At 43.1% G+C, this 23,512-nt stretch overlaps 1 protein-coding gene across 3 annotated transcripts in view; it reads right to left on the bottom strand.

The window, feature by feature from the left end:
- Window positions 1-590: 590 nt before the first annotated feature.
- LOC143923419 (serine protease 33-like) overlaps window positions 591-23,512 on the bottom strand; it is a 200,118-nt gene continuing 177,196 nt past the window's right edge. Inside the window, exons 2-5 of one of the 3 annotated variants that reach the window (XM_077447077.1) lie at window positions 17,876-18,077; window positions 12,726-12,997; window positions 5,915-6,072; window positions 591-996 (exon numbers count right to left, since the gene is read on the bottom strand). In XM_077447077.1, coding sequence (XP_077303203.1) covers window positions 709-996; window positions 5,915-6,072; window positions 12,726-12,997; window positions 17,876-18,077 — 920 coding nt within the window. In that variant the 3' untranslated portion in view covers window positions 591-708. Of the gene's footprint in view, window positions 997-2,149; window positions 2,338-5,914; window positions 6,073-12,725; window positions 12,998-17,875; window positions 18,078-23,512 lie in introns of those variants that run through there. The other 2 variants (XM_077447076.1, XM_077447078.1) reach the window with 2 other exon arrangements.

A 23,512-nucleotide genomic window follows, 5' to 3' on the forward strand; every position in this document is an offset into this window, starting at 1 on the left:
ATCAATCTGGACATCCATGCTTTAATGATTCGGTGTCGCTGACATCCGGGTCCACCAGCCTCGGTAAGAGTCTTTCATTCTTATTCATCCAGAGAAGATCTACCATCTTGAATGTTTCACATATTGGCCTTTTTTATCCATCTATCCGAGGATTATTACCTGATAGTTGTGGACTTATATTGAGTTTTCCTTTATAGGATTAGATTCATGCTTTGGATTAATTTTTTATTTCACTATGTTGGACTATTTTATTCATTTTTTACTGGTCTATAGTCTATTAGAACGTTCATCTTCCATGTGTGCACTCTCACTGTACCATAAGCTTTAACGCTACGATTTCACTTACCTTCCCATTTGAATATTTGTCACATTCTGCTTTATCCACTTTTTATTTCTTTTTTGATATTCATTTGTTAATAGTTTGCGCAATATTACCCCACTTTCCTATCCCTAATGTAGCCACTCCATTCAAGGACTGCTCAATTGGATATATTACAGTTGTATCCTTGCTTTTGGATAGGCATTAAGGAGCTCCTCAATTTAAACAAATACCTCTGTATTTTCATAAAACTTAAATTATTTTTCATATGTTGGGAATAGAATACATTTTTATTGATTTATTTATTTTCCAGCATTTGTTATTTTATGCAAAGTGAACATTCTCCATGTCTGTCTAGGTCAGCAGAGACGGCTGTTTGCTTTTTTGGGTTATTTTAGTGTCAGCAGAAGAATAGTTGGGACCAAGATCATCCAGCGATGGTGTGAGAAGCTGGATGTTAGTGAAGGACTTCCTCCACATACCCTCGTTGGTGTAGGGATATTTGAGACATAATTGAAAGTAACGTTCAGGTAGGTGCTGATCCAGGTCTGGTAGGCCGTCACCAGTGTGTACACCCCGGGGTAGTTGGGGTAGGCACAGCCTATTCCCGAACTCACAACTCCAACCTGGTACCATACGCCCCGGACCTTACACACCAGAGGTCCTCCTGAGTCACCCTGTAAGACATCAATAATCATTAGCTGCAACAATGTCTATCTGTTCGGGATGAATCAAGAAAATGTTTCAGTCTTGACTTTTCTATAAATGTGTAATTAAACAGCCTAGTTGAGCACTCAATAAATGGGTATGGAAAAGGCACCGAGCAAGAAGTTGCAACCAAGTCAGTTTTAATTAGCTTAACCAGTTCCCGACCAGCGCACGCCGATGTACGTCGGCAGAATGGCACGGCAGGCAAATGGGCGTACCTGTACGTCCCTTTAAATTTGCCACCCTGCCATCGTGAACAGTGCTGGTCGGGTCCCCCGTGGGTCCGGTCGCGGGTCCCGCGGACTCGATCGCCGCGGGATTGTCTCACGGGGCGGCAGAACGGAGAGATGCCATTGTAAACAGCATCTCCCCGTTCTGCCTAGCAACTATCGATGCTGATCTCTGCTCCATGTGATTGGAGCAGAGATCAGTGTTCACTAAATGAAAGCCCAACCCCCTACAGATAGTAACACACCCCTAGGAACACTTAATCCCTACACTGCCACCCACTGGATAACCCCTTCACTGCCAGTGTTATTTACACAGGAATCAGTGCATTTGTATAGCACAGATTGCTGCATAAATCACAATGGTCCCAAAAATGTGTCAAAAATGTCTGATGTGTCCGCCATAATGTCGCAGTCACAATAAAAATTGCTGATCGCCGCCATTACTAGTAAAAAAAAAAATATATTAATAAAAATGCTATAAAACTATCCCCTATTTTGTAAAGCTATAACTTTTGCACAAACCAATCAATAATTGCTTATTGCGATTTTTTTTATAACAAAAATATGTAGAAGAATACGTATCGGCCTAAACTGAGGGAAAAAAATGTTTTTTTATATATTTTTGGGGGATATTTATTATAACAAAAAGTAAAAAATAATGCGTTTTTTTTTCAAAATTGTCGCTCTATTTTTGTTTATAGCGCAAAAAATAAAAACCGCAGGGGTGATCAAATACCACCAAAAGAAAGCTCTATTTGTGGGAAAAAAAGGACTTCAATTTTGTTTGGGAGCCACGTTGCACGACCGCGCAATTGTCAGTTAAAGCGACGCAGTGCCGAATTGCAAAAAGTGGTCTGGTCTTTGGCCAGCAAAATGGTCCGGGGCTGAAGTGGTTAAAGCAACTTTGTTGTCAAGTCGAAAAAAAAAAATCAGAACCTGTAAAGGAAGAGGAGTTACACTCACCAACTATGCCATCTGTTCTTCTGTTTGCAAAGCAATAGACTTTTGACATCTAACATACCAGTGTGTCACATGATTAGTCCCCTGACCGACACTGTGGTTCCTCTGACTTCTACATCCCTACAGGGCACAGTAGCGAGGGTCAGCAGATGGAACCACAATGCATTTCAAGGGACACAGGGGTTGTATATGAAGGTCCTACTTTTTGACATTTTTCCACTTAGTGATATGCCCCATGCATACGATCGGCCTTTCCGACAACAAAACTATGGATTTTTGTTTGACGATGTGTTGGCTCCAACTTGTATTGCATACATGCGGTCACACAAATGTTGGCCAACAATTACGAACGTGATATCTCCATTACGAAACACTAGTTTTACAAGGCCGAGCGCTTCCGGCTCGTACTTGATTCCGAGTATGCGTGGACTTTTGTGTGACGGACTTGTGTACACACGATCGGAAAGTCTGACAACAAACATTTGTTGGTGGAAAATTTGAGAACCTGCTAGCCAACATTTGTTGGCGGGGAGACCGATAGCAAATGTCCGATGGAGCGTACACACGGTTGGACTTACCAACAAAAAAGCTCACATCCAACATTTCCCATTGGAAAATACAATCATGTGTACGGGGCATTATAGTCAAAGAAATAGGGTGGGGTGGGGGGGGGGGGGGTTTAAGGGGTATTGGAAAGTGGCATGTAAATGAAGAATGGAGCGTTGAGGGTTCTAATCCTTTTCTTTATCATATGCTCGCTCTCTGGTTAATCTAGTTATCTTCTAAATCCTTAAGGCCCATACACACGATATACTTTTTGACAACAAACATGCAAATTAGCTGTTTTAAGGCAACATCCAACCGTGTGTACGCTCCGTCGGACAAACTTTTTTGCTTTTCATCAGACTTTTGTTGGCTGTGCGAACGGACAAATAACAAAAGTCCGATGGAGCAAAGTCCGATCGTGTGTACAGAAAACCATCAGACTTTTTTACAAAGTACAAACACGCATGCTCAGAACCAATGCAAAAGATCAGACAACAATACAGAAGTTGACCAAAGGTGGCGGTTAAGAGCAGAAAAAGCACGTGATTTGGTGAAAGTTGGCTGAAAAAGTCCTGCTGTGTGTATGCAATACAAGTTCACGGCCGACGCCGACGGGAAAGTTTGTACAAAGTCCGATAGTGTGTATGGGGTTTAAAGTGGAAGTAAACTCCCCTATCGTCTTCATCCACAGAAGCTGCCATCTTTGCCTCTGTTTAATCTTCAGCTGCCACGGTGCTGCACATGTGATCCGTTATGACACCAGCCATTGGATGGTTTGACAGTTTGGTTGAGAGCACAGCCAATGTGCAGTTAGCATTCCCGGCATGCCGTTTTTTGAAACTGTTTAAATCAATGGGTTTACTTCCACTTTAACACAGCACAGTAGTGATGGTCAGCAGATGGAACCGGAGAGCATGATGGGGGATATAGGAGACAAATGCGAAGATTCTTGTTGCTGAGTAGAGCAAAGATTGGAGAATTGGACGGTGAAGGTCTTGCATTTGACATTTTTTATACCCAATGACGGTGTGAAAGAAATGGAGTGGGGAGGGGGAAATGGGGTGTGGGATAGCGGTATGTAAATAGGGAATGGTACATAGAGGTATCTAACCCTTTTGTGCATCACACTCAGGGCTCAAGTCCTGTGGGAATGCATGGGAACAGAGTTCCGTACTTTTTCCACAACAGGAAATCAGTTCCCGTTAGCAGCCGTGTCCTGCAAGACATTGAAGTATGTGAGGTGTGTGGCAGGTGCTACACCAGCAGCCGCCGACACAGCTCGCTATAGTAAGTGCCACACACCAGGGGTGGACTGACCATTCAGGTATTGCCAGTAGGGGGCCCCATGACAGCTTCCTCTTCGATCTACCTGTCAATCACAGCTATCTGACGGGTAGATCAGGTCCCTGCTGCTAAGAGATTTCCTGTCTCCTCACCCCCCCCCCCCAATCTCCTGCATACTTGCTCTGTGTATCCTGCTGAATCCCCCCCTCCTCTATCTTCAGTGCCATATGATGAGAGACCCCAGAGGAGGAGCACAGCTATTCTGCTCACAGGACATGCAGGGAGAGAGGTGAGCTGAGGGAGGAACATTAGTTTGGGGTGGTAAGCTGAGCACAATACCTGGCAAAGTTTAATGCCAGGAGGGAAGTTTATGTGGAAATATGTGAAGGGTTGGAATAGCAGCGAGTGTGTGTTGGAGCCCCTGCAGAGTTTGCAGCCCCCCCAAGCTAACATATATCTCCTAAGCAGGAACACATCACTATCTCCCCAACATTCTGTCCAGATAATGTGCACTTCATTTATGACCTTTCATTTAACCCTGTGTTATCCAAACTCTGTTCAATGAAAAGTGTAAACTCACCACATAAACACTCTATATACAAAATAACATTCCCCAATAAAGATCAGAACATGATGTTCACATTTGCATGGAAGCTCAATGGAATGAATGCTGATTATTCAGAGAATTACCGTATTTATGTTTATTGAGGATTTTTTTTTTTTATGTACTAACAGCTTCATACACACAATACGAAAATTGGATGAAAAATAACACTTTTGAAGTGTTCGTGCACATGAGCGTATCATTTTATTTTATTTTTTTTGGTGGGGGAGGGGATCTTGGGTGGGAGTTCCACACTTTTCCCCCCCAGGACTTGAACCCTGATTCATACTCATACATATACAGCATATATTAAAACTGAACTCAAGCTAAAACTATTTTAGTATTAGGGGACCTCTTTATTACATCATTTATGCAAGAGTAATGTTTTTAATATGTGTGTAAGCCCTTGTACACACGGTCGGAGATTCCGACGGAATGTGTCCTATCGGACCGTTTTGTCGGATAATCCGACTGTGTGTGGTCTCCATCGCACTGTTTCCGTCGGTGTATCCGACGGACCAAGTTTTCCAACTTGTCTATAAAATTTTCCGACAACATGCTCCGATCGGACATACTCCGATCATGTGTAGCCTACTCCGACGGACACGCATGCTCAGATCAAATTCCTAGACCAAAGCTGTTGGCTACTAGCCTGAACGTAGTCCCATCGTAACGAAATAACGTCATCACGTTATGTACAATCGGATTTTTCAACAACTTTGTCCGACCGTGTGTATGCAACAGTTTCGGACAAAATCCGTCGGACAAAATCCAACAGATTTGGTTGTCAGAATGTCCGACCGTGTGTACAAGGGCTAATAGGTTCCTTGCTGCCTCCTTGTTCCTTGTTGGTGAATGCAAACTCACAACATTTGATCCTAAGAGAAAAATAGCTTAAGAACATTTGCCCATTAGAGTTAATAGGCTAGGAACAATCGACCAGCAGGGAAAACACTATGTGGAAGACTTCTGCACTGTGTGCAACTCTATGAAGAATTTTGTGCAAATGGCTGAAAGAATAGGTATTTGACCGAATGAACTTCAAGCTGCAGAGTGACATGAGATATCTAGCATTGTTATTGTTGCCATTGACTGACCACTTCCTCCTTGTTGTTATCAGGTAACTACGAAGGCAAGAATAACTTATTAAAAAAAAAAATAATAGACTTTAGTATCACTTTAACTGATGTCATGCATTGCTTCTGTTTCCTGTGAAGAGATTCTAATGCTGAGCCATGTTGGAATGGTCTTGGTGTCACTCACCTGGCAGGAATCCTTCCCCCCATCCTTGTAGCCGGCACAGATCTGATCATACTGGATGGTGATACTACCTCCTGCATTGCGATACATTGTTTGACATGTATTGCGGTCTATTAGAGGAACCAGGACCTCCTGGAGGGTCCCATATGAAACTACATTCCCTGTTAATGAAACAAAGACAAGAAGATGAATAAAGGTTCTTCTTGGCAAGGCTATACATAGACTGATCACCTGTACATGTGCATTGTGGTATTGAGCTTAAAATTGCTTGGTTTTGCATAAGTTAATCTTTTTTTTTTTACAAAAGTACTGCAGTCCTAATATGAATTAGTATTCATTTTAAATGTCACCCCAATTCACCTTGCTAACGTGAGTGAGAAATCAAACAAAAATCTACGAAACGCGCAGGGAGGAGCCACAGCACGATTGCGTCGCTTCACTCGCGGAACCCAGAGGAATCTTAGACTTCACGTTTCTCACTGCCAATATGATTTTAATCAAATGCAAGTGCATATCTGCCCAGATACGGGAAATAAAACTGTTCAAATGTTATTTGCACTACGGAGTATTACTTTCTGTGCAATAACGAGGAGAAGGGGCTGACGAGAGGCATTTTCTCTGGAGGTCTGTTCCAATACACAGCAGTGTGGCTGTAAAGGTGCAACATCACCTTGAGGGGAGAGCTCTCTGGTAAAGTGCAATTTCATATGAAGAGCGCGGATTGGAGCACCTTCACAATCTAGTTAATATCTTTCCAAGGCACTGAAAGGATTTTTAAGTCACCAGTCACTTGATTTACTTTGAAGAACTTTCACCGATTTGTTGGCAGTTTATATGGACTGTTTATTTACAGAGTTTAGGACTTGAATATTTTTTTCATTATAACACCATAAGCATTTCTTTGGTACTTTTGCTTTTTCAAATTTTTGGATTATTCATTTTTTTATTTTATACTGCATCATAATATATTGTATCTAATTAGCACATGTCACTTTACATTGATATTAAAGACGTATATTTTATCACTGATTTTTGATCCACTGCTTTTTTTTACTGTTATATATATATATATATATATATATATATATATATATATGTATAAATAATATATAGTGACACAGTGAAAAAAAAATAATAATATACAGTGGGGACGGAAGGTATTCAGACCCCCTTAAATTGTAACTCTTTGTTATATTGCAGCCAGTTGCTAAAATCATTTAAAGTGGTGTTGCCCCCAAAAAATTAAAAATTGTTTAAAATTCTTAAAAAAAAAAAAAAAAAAAAAAATAATTGGAAAAAAAAAATTTTTTACTCACCTCTAAATACCTGTTGCTAGGGGGTCCCTCGTAGTCTGCCTTCTTCCTTGCGCGGCTGTCACTTGTCCCGGTGCCCTGCGCCACTCGCGCATGAGCAGTGGGTGCCCAGCTATGAAGCCACAGCCAGGTGCCCACAGTACGAATGACTGCGCCGCGAGCGGAGCGGGGAACGAGGGGGGGCTTCGTTCCCCCGCATCGCTGGACCCTGGGACAGGTAAGTGTCCAATTATTAAAAGTCAGCAGCTGCAATATTTGTAGCTGCTGACTTTTAATTTTTTCTTTTTTTAGGGGGCACACCACTTTAACCACTTACAGACCGGACCATTTTGCTGGTCAAAGACCAGACCACTTTTTGCGATTCGACACTGCGTCGCTTTAACTGACAATTGCGTGGTCGTGCGACGTGGCTCCCAAACAAAATTGACATCCTTTTTTTCCCACAAATAGAGCTTTCTTTTGGTGGTATTTGATCACCCCTGCGGTTTTTATTTTTTGCGCTATAAACTAAAATAGAGCGACAATTTTGAAAAAAACACATTATTTTTTACTTTTTGTTATAATAAATATCCCCCAAAAATATATAAAAAAACATTTTTTTCCCTCAGTTTAGGCCGATACGTATTCTTATACATATTTTTGGTAAAAAAAAAAATCGCAATAAGCGATTATTAATTGGTTTGCCCAAAAGTTATAGCATTTACAAAATAGGGATAGTTTTATAGCATTTTTATTAATAATTTTTTTTTTTTTTTTTTTTTTACTAGTAATGGCGGCGATCAGCGATTTTTATTGTGACTGCGACATTGTGGGGGACCCATCGGACATTTTTGACACATTTTTGGGACCATTGTCATTTCTACAGTAATCACTGCTGTATAAATGCACGGATTCCTGTGTAAATGACACTGGCAGTGAAGGGGTTAACCAGTGGGTGGCAGTGTAGGGGTTAAGTGCTCCTAGGGGTGTGTTACTAACTGTGGGGGGGGTTGGGCTTTCATTTAGTGAACACTGATCTCTGCTCCAATCACATGGAGCAGAGATCAGCATCACTAGTTGCTAGGCAGAATGGAGAAATGTTGTTTACACAGCATTTCCTCCATTCAGCCGTCCCGTGAGATGATCGCGGGTATGCCCGCGGCGATCGAGTCCGCGGGTCCCGCGACCGGACTCACAGAGGTCCCGACCAGCATGGTGCGCTCCCGATGGCAGGGCGGCATTGAAGATTGTATGTACCTGTACGCCAATATGCCTGCCCGTGCCATTCTGTCGACGTACATCGTCGTGCGCTGGTCGGGAAGTGGTTAAGTTCATTTTTTCCCTCATTAATGTACACACAGCACCCCATATTGACAGAAAAACACAGAATTGTTGACATTTTTGCAAATTTATTAAAAAAGAAAAACTGAAATATCACATGGTCCTAAGTATTCAGACCCTTTGCTCAGTATTTAGTAGAAGAACCCTTTTGATCTAGTACAGCCACGAGTCTTTTTGGGGAAAGATGCAATAAGTTTTTCACACCTGGATTCGGGGATCCTCGGCCATCCCTCCTTGCAGATCCTCTCCAGTTCTGTCAGGTTGGATGGTAAACGTTGGTCCATTTTCTTCTGATCATCCTTGAGATGGTTCTACACCTTCATTTGAGTGCAGCTGTGTGTTTGATTATAACTGATTGGACTTGATTAGGAAAGCCACACACCTGTCTATATAAGACCTTACAGCTGACAGTGCATGTCAGAGCAAATGAGAATCATGAGGTCAAAGGAACTGCCTGAAGAGCTCAGAGACAGAATTGTGGCAAGGCACAGATCTGGCCAAGGTTGAAAAAAAAAAAAAAAAAAATTCTGCTGCACTTGAAGTGGATGTAAACCCCCTCTCATCCTTTTTAAACTACTGCAATATCTATATTGCATGTACTATACAATATCTATACTGCATGTATACATATCTGTCACCCCCATCAAATTATTCTCTGCAGCTATTACCTTTTGTACCACCACCTCCCTTTAGAATGTGAAAAAAACTCACCACCGCCCTCATCTATAGCTGGCTATAGCAGTAAGTGGCATTGGAAGGCTAAATCAGGTTAACAACAAGGCCTGGGAAATGCCCAGGAAAAATCCAAGCCTACACACCACCAGCTCGCAGACATCAATTTGGTTGTCTGCGAGCTGGTGGTAAGTAGGCTTGGATTTTTCCTGGGCATTTCCCAGGCCTTGTTGTTATCTGATTTAGCCTTCCAATGCCACTTACTGCTATAGCCAGCTATAGATGAGGGCGGTGGCGAGTTTTTTTCATATCGTATTTGTATTGGTGCAGCAATGCACCAACACCTTTGCAACCATTGTGCTACATGCTGGGTGTTTGGTGTGCTACATGATGTACCTTTAAGAAGGGGCGGGCTCCCCTTCAGCCCACCTGACCTCATCTATCCATTAGAATGTATGTGCCTCCACTGTGGGGACACTCATACTTTAGTGTTAGGACCACAGATACAAGGGTGCCTTGACCAGGCTCTGTGGCTTACGCATGCGTTTGCAAATGCGTGCGGACTAAACCCCTGTTTTTAACATACAGTGGTGTGAAAAAGTGTTTGCCCCCTTCCTCATTTCCTGTTCCTTTGCATGTTTGTCACACTTAAGTGTTTCGGAACATCAAACCAATTTAAACAATAGTCAAGGACAACACAAGTAAACACAAAATGCAATTTGTAAATGAAGGTGTTTATTATTAAAGGTGAAAAAAAATCCAAACCATCATGGCCCTGTGTGAAAAAGTGATTGCCCCCTAAACCTAATAACTGGTTGGGCCACCCTTAGCAGCAACAACTGCAACCAAGCATTTGCGATAACGTGCAATGAGGCTTTTACAGCGTCCTGGAGGAATTTTGGCCCACTCATCTTTGCAGAATTGTCCTAATTCAGTTACATTAGAGGGTTTTCGAGCATGAACGGCCTTTTTAAGGTCATACCACAACATCTCAATAGGATTCAGGTCAGGACTTTGGCTAGGCCACTCCAAAGTCTTCATTTTGTTTTTCTTCAGCCATTCGGTGGTGGACTTGCTGGTGTGTTTAGGATCATTGTCCTGCTGCAGAACCCAAGTTCGTTTCAGCTTGAGTACACGAACAGATGGTCGGACATTCTCCTTCAGAATCTCTTGGTAGACAGCAGAATTCATAGTTCCTTTTATCACGGCAAGTCTTCCAGGTCCTGAAGCAGCAAAACAGCCCCAGACCATCACACTACCACCACCATATTTTACTGTTGGTATAATGTTCTTTTTATGAAATGCAGTGTTCCTTCTACGCCAGATATACTTGGACACACACCTTCCAAAGAGTTCCACTTTTGTCTCATCGGTCCACAGAATGTTGTCCCAAAAGTCTTGGGGATCATCAAGATGTGTTGTGGAGAAATTGAGACGAGCTTTGATGTTCTTTTTGCTCAGCAGTGGTTTTCTCCTTGGAATTCTGCCATGCAGGCCATTTTTGCCCAGTCTTTTCCTGATGGTGGAGGCATGAACGCTGACCTTAACTGAGGCAAGTGAGGCCTGCAGTTCCTTGGATGTTGTTGTGGGGTCTTTTGTGACCTCTTGGATGAGTCGTCGCTGCGCTCTTGGGGTAATTTTGGGCGGCCGGCCACTCCTGGGAAGGTTCACCACTGTTCCATGTCTGCGCCATTTGTGGATAATGGCTCTCACTGTGGTTCGCTGGATTCCCAAAGCTTTGGAAATGGCTTTATAACCCTTTCCAGACTGATAGATCTCAATTACTTTCTTTCTCAATTGTTCCTGAATTTCTTTGGGTCTCGGCATGATGTGTAGCTTTTAAGGATCTTCTGGTGGACCTTACTGTGTCAAGCAGCTCCTATTTAAGTAATGCCTTGATTGTGAACAGGTGTGTCAATAATCAGGCCTGGGTGTGGCTAGAGAAATTGAACTCAGGTGTGGACAACCACAGTTATAGTATGTTTTAACAAGGGGGGCAATCACTTTTTCACACAGGGCCATGATGGTTTGGATTTTTTTTCACCTTTTAATAATAAACACCTTCATTTACAAATTGCATTTTGTGTTTACTTGTGTTGTCCTTGACTATTGTTTAAATTGGTTTGATGTTCCGAAACACTTAAGTGTGACAAACATGCAAAGGAACAGGAAATGAGGAAGGGGGCAAACACTTTTTCACACCACTGTACTGTTAGACAGGTCAATTTGGTTGTCTGCGAGCTGGTGGTAAGTATGCTTTGGTTTATTCCTGGGCATTTCCCAGGCCTTGTTGTTCCCTTCAGAATGTAAGCTCTACGAGCCGGGCCCTCCTGTACCTTTTTGTAATGTACTGTAATTGTGTGTTCCCCCCCTATACATTGTAAATTGCTGCGTAAACTGTTGGCGCTATATAAATCATGTATAATAATAATAATCTGTCAAATGTCTCCCCTCTGTCTGCTATGAGACCGAAAAACTGCAGATTCTGTGGGTGGGTCTGTTTTCCAGGGCTCAGTGGGTGGAGTCGTGATGTCAGTAGACTCCCCGCCCACCTCTACACTCCCCTTATCAAAATACATTTTCTCCTGTGCATTTCTTACACTGAACTTCTGCTATGATCTCTAACATCCAATCAAAACCCAGAAAAGTCCCCACATGAGGTGTATATCAACCAATCCTTGCAGAGCTGATGAAGAAAGGTGGGGGGGGGGGTGAGAATTAAAAAATAATGAATGTCTTAGGCTAGTGCACGAGATATGTAAATCACCCGTCACTCACAGCAAGGGGGAAGAACGGACAAAGATTCCACAGTTTTTCAGTTTTATTTCACTGAAAAAAGATATGAGGATTGCTCAGAGCTGGATTAACGCTTTATGGCAAGACTGGGCACAGCTGATCTGAAATCCCAAACTCTATATTGTGCCAGACAAAAAAAAAAAAAAGAAAAATTAATAATTTCCGGGTATTACATCCACTTTAAGGTTCCTAAGAGCACAGAGCTGGCCATCCAGCCAAACTGAGCTATTGGGAGACAAGAGCCTTTTAAGGCTTTAAAATTTAAGGGGGTCGGAATACTTTCCATCCCTACTGTGTTCATATATATATATATATATATATATATATATATATATATATATATATATATATATATATATATATATATATATATATATATATTTGTGTGTGTATATATATAATTATTATTTTTTTTTTTACTGTGTCACTATATATTATTAACTTTGCACGTGTCGCTTTTTTATTGACCATCATACCTCAGAATATCACGCGTCACTTTATTACACCTCAGAATACCACAAGTCACTTTATTCAGTTAGTTGCATTATCCAGAGCAGCGCCACATCCACCATCACTTATTTTATCTTTTACAATCAGACCCTAAACCTAGGTAGGTGTTGTGTTGGAGGCAGCAGCTCCTATTATAGGAATTATACCATCAGCGCGGGCACCCCCCCCCCCCCCCCCCCCCTTATTACATGTCATGGACTCACCTCCATAAGATCTTGCACCCCAGCCGGTCACCCAGCACTCCGTACCACAGGGGAAGGTGGTGGTGGAAGATGGCAGACAGATTGGCATGATGTACTGAGTGTAGGTGACAGGCGTGGCCAACTGCAACAGTGCGATGTCCCCAGGGCTCCCAGTGCTTGTATATTGACTATTGACGATGATTTTGCTTACATTAGCAAGAGCTGTATGAGAGTTGATCACAAGCAGCTGGTACATGCCCAAATATACTTTATAATTCGACAGCTGGATAGGACTACGGAAAGAAAACAGAACATAACGTATAAATGAGGACCCATCTGCTGCAGAAGGCAGTACAATATCATTAGTATCAATGGACTTCAGAATTGAATGAATGAAATACAACTTGTTCATAGTTTGTGGACTGGATGTACACAAGCCTAATGGTATGAACCAGGGGCGGACTGACCATTTGGCTACTCGGCCACTGCCCGAGGGCCCGCGGGCCACTAGGGGACCCCATCAGGGTTGCCAGCCTCAGTAAAACCATGGACAGTATGTAAAAATCTGTGTTTTTTTTTACATCTGTCTCTGAAATGTCCCTTACCAACTGTCAGGTACTCACCAAAGCCGAAGTGCGGAGAGCGGCTTCCCTTGCAGCTGGGTGCACAGTACCCCTGAGGATGGAACAGCGGGTACAGGGCACAGAGAGGCACGGGTTGCCAGCAGGTGACTGGAATGCAGCAGGTCCACTGAAGGAAGAGATGCCCGTGCAGAAGATCTTGGAACTGGTAGAGGTAAACGCCTGCCAGGGGTTCCAATACCTGGAGTGAAGGCCGAGGGTCAAACACAGGTACAGTCCGTGAGACAAAGGATATTCCAGAAGCAGGCCGAGGGTCAAGCACAGGTATCAGTCCGTGAGACAAGGGATATTCCAGAAACAGGCCGAGGGTCAAGCACAGGTATCAGTCCGTGAGATAAAGGATATTCCAGAGGCAGGCCGAGGGTCAAGCACAGGTATCAGTCCGTGAGCCAGCAAGGCTAAGTGCAGAAAGTCCGTTTAAGCAAGCCAGGGGTCAGATCAGGAGAGAAGCAGAGTGGTCTTCAAACAAGCCGGGTCACAACAGGAAGTGGTCAACAGGAACAGGGAACAGGAACACAGGTGAGCTGAGGAGACAAACCAGCAAAGACACAGAGCACATTGATGCCTTTTATAGGACTGTCAGGCCAATCAGGTAAGGCCCATAGCCGTGTGCATAGGCTTGCACATGCGTGTACGACATTGTGTCGTACGACGCATATGCATGCGTCGTTGTGCAGCTCTTCCCCGCAGGCGCACAGGGAAGTGCCGACGTTGAAGTCTGGTGATTCTCTGACACCAACATCCTTTTGGTCTAAAAATCCAGAGATTATAGCTGCCCCACCTCTCCAGTACCTTCTCAGCCAATAGAAACATGTCGTGTATACTGTGTGTGTATACTGTGTGTGTATACTGTGTGACCCCATAATCTCTGATTGCCTGGGGGGCCCATAATCTCCTATTGCCCGGGGGCCCCATGAGTTGTCAGTCCACCCCTGGTATGAACTTAGGCAGGATCATCAGAGTTTACTGTGGTGCTAAGTCACAGTAATCTCTATTGAATTTATCCTTTAATGGGCTATTACTTATTTATTTATTTTTTTAAAGAGGGTTTACTTCCTCTTTCATTCCCTGCAAAGGCAAAGCATAACGGACTACTATGCATCGCATCACATAGTAGTCCATTATGTGTCACTTACCTGACACAGGAGCCGCTGTCCCCTGTAGTCCGGAGCGTCCATCTTCTTGGTGGGTCTCGCTGCTCCGCCACTGTCATTTGGCGAAGCCGTCACTCTCACGCATGCGCACGGGAGCCGACACATGTGACATCTTCGTCTTTGATGATGCCGCGCTCAGTGCGCCTGCGCGCCGCTGTCTACGGCGCATGCGCCGTAGACAGCGGTGCCTGTCTTTCTGCAAATATCTCCTAAATTGTGTAGGTCTAGGAGATATTTCTTGGACCTACAGGTAAGCCTTAATCTAGGCTTACCTGTAGGTCAAAGTGTGTAGTAAGGGTTTACAACCACTGGGCTATTACTTTTTTTTTTTTTTACTAGCATTAAAGTTTGAAAAAAAAAAAGTTCCCTTTCTCTTTATTTTTTGAATGTTGTAGACCAATATGACAACTAAATATAATATTATTTGGGTATAATTTTTTCTTTTTTTTTTTTTTTTGCATACCAGCCATGATCATTAGGCCTCATGCACACTGGTTTCTTGTAAACACTGTTTATCCTGACAGGAGAAAATCAACTTTATGAACTCACCTAAGCTACATTTTTTTCAAAACAGTTTAGGTGAGTTTATCAGGGTTTTGGAGTTTTGGGAGATTATTTATTTCATTGGCCAGAATTTTTATTTTATTCTGGCCATTGAAATAAATAAACACTGAAGTGCTAAATGTGCCTAGAGTTTATGCACGCTTATGAGCGTTTTTCAGCGTTCAACGTTTTTTGTGGTCAAAAGAACTGCTCTTGAAGGCATTTTTAGGGCATTCAGACAACAAGCCCATAAACTTTGAAAAAATGTCATGTGCGCATGGATACATAGGATATCATAGCGGGCAGTGGCGTTGCATCATAAAGGACGCGGGAGCGCCGCCCCGTCTCTCCTGTCACCTCTCTCTCACCATAGACGGATGCATGCATCTATCTATGGTCGCCGCTGCCACCCCTATTCAGGTGTCCGGCCCCTTGTTGGGCACCTGAATTACAGCGGCAAGTTTTTTTTTGGAAGCGCCTGATTAGAGCCAAATGGTAAATAGCGGCCGCAATGCTGTGCGTTCGCTGTTTACTCAGCGTCGTGTTAGGAAAGCAAATACATCTCTTTCCTAACACTGACCCGCCTCTCTGCCAATCGGGTGCTCAGGTTTGGTTACTTGTCACCTAATTGGCTGAAACAACAGGCGCTGTGATTGGACACCTGATAGAGAGGACCGGAGACATTGAGGCGCATGGACGCGGAGGATGCCACCGTGACCCGCTGTGAGACAGGTATGTCCCAACTCCCAAATGATGCACACTGGCAGCATTTGATGGGGCACAGTAGTGGCATTTGATAGGCACAGTGGTGGCAATTGATGGGAGACACTGGCAGCAATTGATGGGGCACCGTAGTGGCATTTGATGGGCACAGAGGCAGCAATTAATGGGGGACACTGGCAGAAATTGATGGGGCACAGTCGCAGCAATTGATGGGCACACTGGCAGCAATTGATGGGGCACAGTCGCAGCAATTGATGGGCACACTGGCAGCAATTGATGGGTACAGTAGCTGTGTTTGATGGCACCGTGGCAGCAATTTATGGGTACAGTGGCTGCTTTTGATGGCACAGTAGCTGCGTTTGATGGGCACAGTGGCTGCGTTTGATGGACACAGTGGCTGCGTTTGATGGGCACAGTGACTACAATTGATGTTTTTTTTTTTTTTCAGTTTGTTTGCTTCCCCCCAAAAATTTTGAGCACCAGCCGCCACTGATAGAGGTTAGATTAAGGGCTTTAAAAAAAAAAAAAACACCCAAACTCACAAAAACATGAGTTTAACAGCAGCAAAGTGCATGAGGCCTAATTGTGCATGAGGTGGAAGCCCTTGTACACACGGTCGGACTTTCCGCCAATAAGCTCATATCCAACATTTGTTGTCGGAAAATCCAATCATGTGTACGGGGCATAATGCTGTGTACACACGGTCGGAATTTCTGACAACAAATGTTCGACGTGAGCTTGTTGTTGGAAATTCCAACCGTGTGTAGGCTCCAATCGAACATTTGCTGTCGGAATTTCCAACAAATAAAAATTTGAGAGCTGGACCTCAAATATTCCGACAACAAAATCCGTTGTCAGAAATTCTGATCGTGTGTACACAATTCCGACGCACAAAAGTCCCACGCGTGCTCGGAATCAAGCAGAAGAGCCGCACCGGCTATTGAACTTCCTTTTTCTTCAGCTGGTCGTACGCGTTGTACGTCACTGCGTTCTTGGCGATCGGAATTTCCGACGACATTTGCGCGACCGTGTGTATGCAAGACAAGTTTGAGCCTTCGGAAAAAAAATCCAGGATTTTGTTGTCGGAATATCCGCTCGTGTGAATGCGGCATAAGGGTGGACTTGAGGCGCATACACACGATCGGACTTTTTGACAACAGACATGCAAATTAGCTGTTTGAAGGCAACATCCGACCGTGCGTACGCTCCATCGGACAAACGTTTTCAGGTTTTCATCTGACTTTTGTTGGCTGTGCGCACGGACAAACTTTCTGGCAACAATGGAGCAAAGTCGGATCATATGTACAGAAAACCATAGGACTTTTGTACAAAGTACAAACACGCCATGCTCAGAACTAGGGATGAGCTCAGACGTGTTTGCATGGAACAGGTGCGGAGCCCGCCAGGAAGTCTGCGCAGCGCTGCGCTAATCACAGGCAGTGAGACATTTCCTGATCTCTGCAGCCGCACATCGGGGCAATGTCTCACTGCCTGTGATTAGTGCATCGCTGCACCGACTTCCTGGCATGTGTTCCAATGCTCATCCCTACTCAGAGCCAATGCAAAAGATCAGACAACAATACAGAAGTTGACCAAAGGGTGGCGGTAAAGAGCAGAAAAACAACATGATTTTAGTGAAAGTTGGCTGAAAAAGTCCTGCCGTGTGTATGCAATACAAGTTCACGGCCGACGCCCTTTGTACAAAAATCCACGGGAAAGTTTGTACAAAGTCCGATCGTGCACATGAAGCTTTAGCCTTTAAGTGCAGTAAATAAGCATACAAATTCAGAAGCGGCATGAAGGGCCTGATCTTAGAACTCATACAAGGGCTTTTTTGGTGATGTAAACCAATCAATGTAACCAATATAAGGCACTGAATAAATTGATGGCCCTATATAAGTACCTGTAATAAATAGAAATAAATTAATTAACAATGATCAGTGAGGCACACCTGACAGTTTTAAAGTGGACACTTTATAAACACTTTATAAAAGATGAACACTGGATCAATAAAGATGTCCATGACCGATTGTGAGAAACATTCCAGAAGCAGAATGATTGGTGTCTGATGGAAGAATTGGTTTATATATTTATAAAAAGTTATACTCACTAGTGGATGCAATGAGCTGCCGTCATAACCCACTCCGGTGAGATCAGGGAGCCCCCACATAAATATCCTCCATTTGCTTCAGTATCTATAACAGCGACCTGCCAGGGCCACTCCCCATCCAAGGAACTTGTACCGCCAACTATCCGACTGGACACCAACGGGGAACCGCACACTGAATCTGCAGCAACAAAATTCTTGCTGGCTGAGACAAGCAAAAAAAAAAAGTGGAATTTGTTTAGCTTCCATAATAAAAAAAAATTATATATATACTGTATATATATATATATATATATATATATATATATAATACTCACAAAAAATTAAATCGTATTTATTGGTATGTCATCTTTCAGGGGATAAAAATCCTCCGGATTTATTTGGCGTAAGAGATTTTGGAGACACACATTTCACCAAACCCAATCACATTTTATTTTATTTCTTTTTAATCTCCCCAATTCAATGTTTAACCACTTCAGCCCCGGAAAGGATTTACCCCCCCCCCCCTTCCTGACCGATCCATTTTTTTTGCGATTCGGCACTGTGTCGCTTTAACTGACAATTGCGTCAGTCGTGCGACGTTGGCAGCCGAACAAAATTGATGTCCTTTTGATCCCACAAATAGAGCTTTCTTTTTTTTTTTGGTAGCAAAAAAAGAGCGACAATGTAAAAAAAAATGAAAAAATAAATAAAAAACATTTTTTACTTTCTGCTATAAAACATTCGCAATAGACCGACAATTTTGAAAAAAAAACAAACTATGTTTTTTACCTTTTGCTTTAATAAATATCTCCCATTTTTTTTAAAACTCATTTATTCATCTGTTTAGGTCACTATGTATTCTACATATTTTTGGTAAAAAAAAATCGCAATAAGCGTATATTGATTGGTTTGCGCAAAAGTTATAGCATCTACAATCTATGGGATAGATTTATGCAATTTTTATTTATTTATTTATTTTACTAGTAATGGTGGCGATCTGCAATTTTTAGCAGGACTGCAACATTGCGGCGAACAGATCGGAAAGTTTTGACACATTTTTGGGATCATTGACAATAATACAGCGATCAGTACTATAAAAATGCACTGCTTACAGTATAAATGTCACTGGCAGGGAAGGGGTTAACACTAGGGGGCGATCAAGGGGTTCAGTGTTTTCCCTGATGTGTATTTCTAGCTTTGGGCGCAGTGTACTAACTGGAGGAGGATACATATTGCTGTTCCTAATTACTAGGAACAGCAGATCTGTCTCTCCTCCCCGGTCAGAATGGGGATTTGTGTGTTTACATACACAAATCCCTATGCTGGCTTTCATGCCCGCGATCGTGGGTGGCCAGCGGACATCGCTTTGGGTCCACTGTTGTGCAGCGGGCATGTGTGGGCATGTGTGCGCGTGCGCCTGCTATGGTTTTTTAAAGAGCCGGTGTACATCTACAGCGATTAGCGCAGGGGAGCCAACTTGCCACCGTATATGTATGTGTGCCAGTTGGAAAGTGGTTACGTGGTTAAAAATTCATACCCAATGAAAAAGCATCCCCTGCTGACATCAGGGATGACTCATCGTTGTTATGAAGCCAGCAGGAGCTGGCTCCTTAGCAACCAATGACTCCCTCCTGGCTGACAGCAGCGATGGGTCGCAGTAGTAACACACATTAAAAGATGTATAAAAAAATGCACCAAGTTGCTCTGCAGTTGCACCACAAAATCATATTGAGAATCAAATCAAAATCACACTGCACTAGATTGAAATAGACATGTGCACTGAAAGAAAATGTGTTTGTTTTCGTGTCCATTTCATTAATTCTTTTGCTTTTTTTCGGATATTCGGAAATTTGAAAATTTGTAAATTAGAAATTCGTAAATCTGTAATTTTGGAAATACAGAAATTCGGAAATTCGGAATTTCTGAAATTCCTATTTTCAGAAATTCGTAAATTTGAAAATTTGGAAATTTGTCATTTCGTAAATTCGTAAATTTGTCATTTCGGAAATTCGGAAATTCATAATTTCACAAATTCTGAATTTTGTATATTCTGAAATGTCAGAAAATCGGATATTTCAGAAATTTTGGAAATTGAAAAATTCTAAATTTGGAAATTCTGAAATTCATAATTTCACAAATTCTGAATTTTGGATATTCTTAATTTCGGAAATCCGTAATTTCGCAAATTCAGAAATTCAGAATTTCGGAGAATTGGAAATTTTGTAAATTCAAAAATTTCGGAAATTCTGATACTTTTCCAAAATTTTGTAAATTGAAAAATTCGAAATTCGGAAATTCTAAAATTCATAATTTCGCAAATTCAGAAATTCATCCTTTCGGAAATTCGTAATTTCGGAAATTTTGTAAATTGAAAAATTCAGAAACTTCGGAATTAACGAATTTGTAAACATTTGTTAAAAACAAATTGGGAACGAAACAAAATTGCACATGTCTAGATTGAACCTAGTCTTATAAATGTCAGTGGTTCCAAGGAATCTGCAGATCATTGTTATCTGACTCAGTGATGAGCTTTCCCCTGTCTCACCTCTCTCTGTGTTTGCTCAGCATTATGAGTTGTAATGCCGCATACACACGATCGAATTGTCCAGCAGACTTAGTCCACCGGACCGCATTATGGCAGACAATTCGATCGTGTGGGCTCCAGCTGACTTTTTCATCGTAAAGTCCGGCGGACTAATGCCGCGTACACACGACTGGACTTTTTGACAGCAAAGGTCCGATGGAACGAGTCCGTCGGACAATTCGATTGTGTGTGGGCTCTATCGGACCTTTGCTTGTCAAAAAACCCGGCGGACTTTAGAAATAGAACATGTTTTACATTTTTCCACCAGAACTCCACCGGACCGAGAAATCCGTTCGTGTGTATGCTAGTCCGACGGACAAAAACTGACGCTAGGGCAGCTATTGGCTACTGGCTATGAACTTCCTTATTCTAGTCCAGTCGTAAGTCATCACATTCGAATCTGTCGGACTTTGGTGTGATTGTGTGTGGCCAAGTCCGTTCATTCGGAAAGTCCGTCGGAACTCCGCCGAAAGTCCGTCGGAAAGACCGCCGGACCTAGTCCCTCGAAAAGTCCGGTCGTGTGTACGCGGCACTAGAAAGTAGTTTTGACTCAAAATTTGGACTTGGCTTTCAGTGGACAATCCATTTGTCAGTGTGCTAGTCCGGCGGACTAAGAATGACGCATGCTCTGATGCAAGAATGAGATGGAAGCTATTGGCTACTGGCTAATGAACTTCCTTTTTCTAGTCCCGTCGTACGTGCTGTACGTCATCGCGCTAGAAATCGCCGGACTTTCGGAGTGTCCGTGTGTGGCCAAGTCCGTTCGTATAGAAAGTCCGGCGGATTGTTTGCCGGATTGTTTGCCGGACTAAGTCCGCCGGACAATTTGATCGTGTGTACGTGGCATAAGTATGATAAAAATTGTTTAGTAAGCAAAAAAAAAACTTAAAAAGTGTAAGCAGCAATAAAGTTGTGGAGGTGCTTACACATGAAAACATCAGTGTCACTATACATGTTACATATCACCATGGACACCAGAGTTATAGCAATAATACTAGGGCCATAATAGTAACAGTTACATAGTTACATAGCTGGTGAGGCTGAATAAAGACACCAGTCCATCCAGTTCTACCTGTGTACATGGTGTATGTGTTGGTTATCTCTTTACTCTTGTATATGTGTACCAAAAACAAAAGTGGAGAGAGGAAGCACAATCTCCTTGGTGTAGTACGCTTTATTAAAACACACAAATAAAAAAAAATGCATTCACATTGTATACTATGTTACAGACTTTGTACACAGACCCCGCTCTCATAGAAACCGAACATCCAGGAATCTGCAAGAAGACACTGGGGATGATGATGGACTAAAACTAGAGAGTGCAAAATCTGGTGCGGCTCTGCATAGAAACCAATCAGCTTCCAGGTTTTATTGTCAAAGCTGAATTAAACAAGCTGCAGATAGAAGCTGATTGGCTACCGTGCACAGCTGCACCAGGTTGTGCACTCTCCAGTCTCCAGTCTTTGTAAATCTCACCCTATGGGCTCATCAGTCTAAACACAAGTCCCATCCAGCAGAGGACCTTCGGCGCGTGTCAGGCAGAGGGTGCAGACCCACCCAGACCTCGGATACAGAGCTGTCTGCCGATTGGTGAGGATGATTACACCTGTTCCCTGGGGCAACATGTTTCGAAGGCATGACTCCTTTGTCAAGTCAAACCAGCTTCTACTGCTCCTATTTTTATTTTTCAAATGTTTTTATTGGTTTTCAATGAATAAACATGGCATACAAATGTATGAATAAAGAGATGCAGCAGTACAATGTCATGGAAATGATCGATAGGTTTGTCATGTGATCTGGAACTAGCCTTTCTAATACCTGGGAGACATTTAGTCCTTGTACACACGGTCGGACATTCCAATGGAAAATGTCCGATCGGACCGTGTTGACGGATAATCTGACTGTGTGTCGGCTCCATCAGACTGTTTCCGTCGGAATATCTGATGGACAAAGTTTTAGAGCGTCCCCCCCCCCCCCCCGATGCACCGCGTCATTGGAGTTGATTGACAGCAGTGCGAGCCAATGGCTGCGCTGCTATCATTCTATCCAATGAAGAGCTGAGAAAAGGTATGATGTGTAAGAACATCAAGAGATGTAAGCATTTTCTCTGCTATATTACCACTGGAAGCTCTCTGATTAGCTTCTAAGCCATAAACAACTCTCCCAAACACTGTCCTTCTTTTTCTTTTTAGAGTTACTCACACAAGTATAGCAGTGCACATACTATTATCACCACTTCTACAGACTCTGAAGCTTTATCTGACAAAAGACAGATGTCTATTATATTTAAAGTGATACTAAAGCTTCACATTTTATTCTTTTAAATAACAAACATGTTATAATTACCTCCACTGTGCATCTCATTTTGCACAGAGTTACCCTAATCCTCTTCTTCTGGGGTCCCTCGGCGGCTGTCTCGGCTTCTCCCCGCTTCTGATAACCCCCTCTCGGAAACGATCTCCCGGGGGGTTACCTTGCAGGTGTGCTCCCGAGTCCTATATTCGGCATCCATAGCCGCCAACTACAGGAATCGGAACCGCCCCCCCCCCCCCCCCCGATGCACCACGTCATTGGAGTTGATTGACAGCAGTGCAAGCCAACCAATGGCTGCGCTGCTATCAATCTATCCAATGAAGAGCCGAGAAAAGCCGAGAAGCCTGGGCCGAGAAGCCAGCGCGTTCACGATGCGGGACTTTCCAGGGCTCAGGTAAGTAAACGGAGGGGCTGGGGGGCCTGAAAGCATCGGATGTTTTTTCACCTTAATGCATAGGATACATTAAAGTGAAAAAACGGGAAGCTTTACAACCCCTTTAATCTCTAATGTCAGTAGTTTTGGTCCACAGGAAGCCAACCAAATCCTCCTGGCTGGCATCTATTGTTACCGTATTTGCCCGGCGTATAAGACGACCTTTTACACCCGAATTCCGCCGCCAAAAACCGGGGGTCATCTTATACCCCGGGTGAAGAGGAAGAGTACCTGGTAAAGCCCTCAGTAAGCTGGATAACAGGCCGCCGGACGATCGTGATTGTACGGTGCTCCGTACTGGGTGGAGAGGCCGCCGGGTGATCCTGTG

The sequence above is a fragment of the Lithobates pipiens genome, unplaced genomic scaffold (assembly GCF_037356315.1).
Source record: "Lithobates pipiens isolate NorthernLeopardFrog02 unplaced genomic scaffold, aLitPip1_a1.2 Scaffold_22, whole genome shotgun sequence".
In the NCBI taxonomy this organism is placed as follows: Eukaryota; Metazoa; Chordata; class Amphibia; order Anura; family Ranidae; genus Lithobates; species Lithobates pipiens.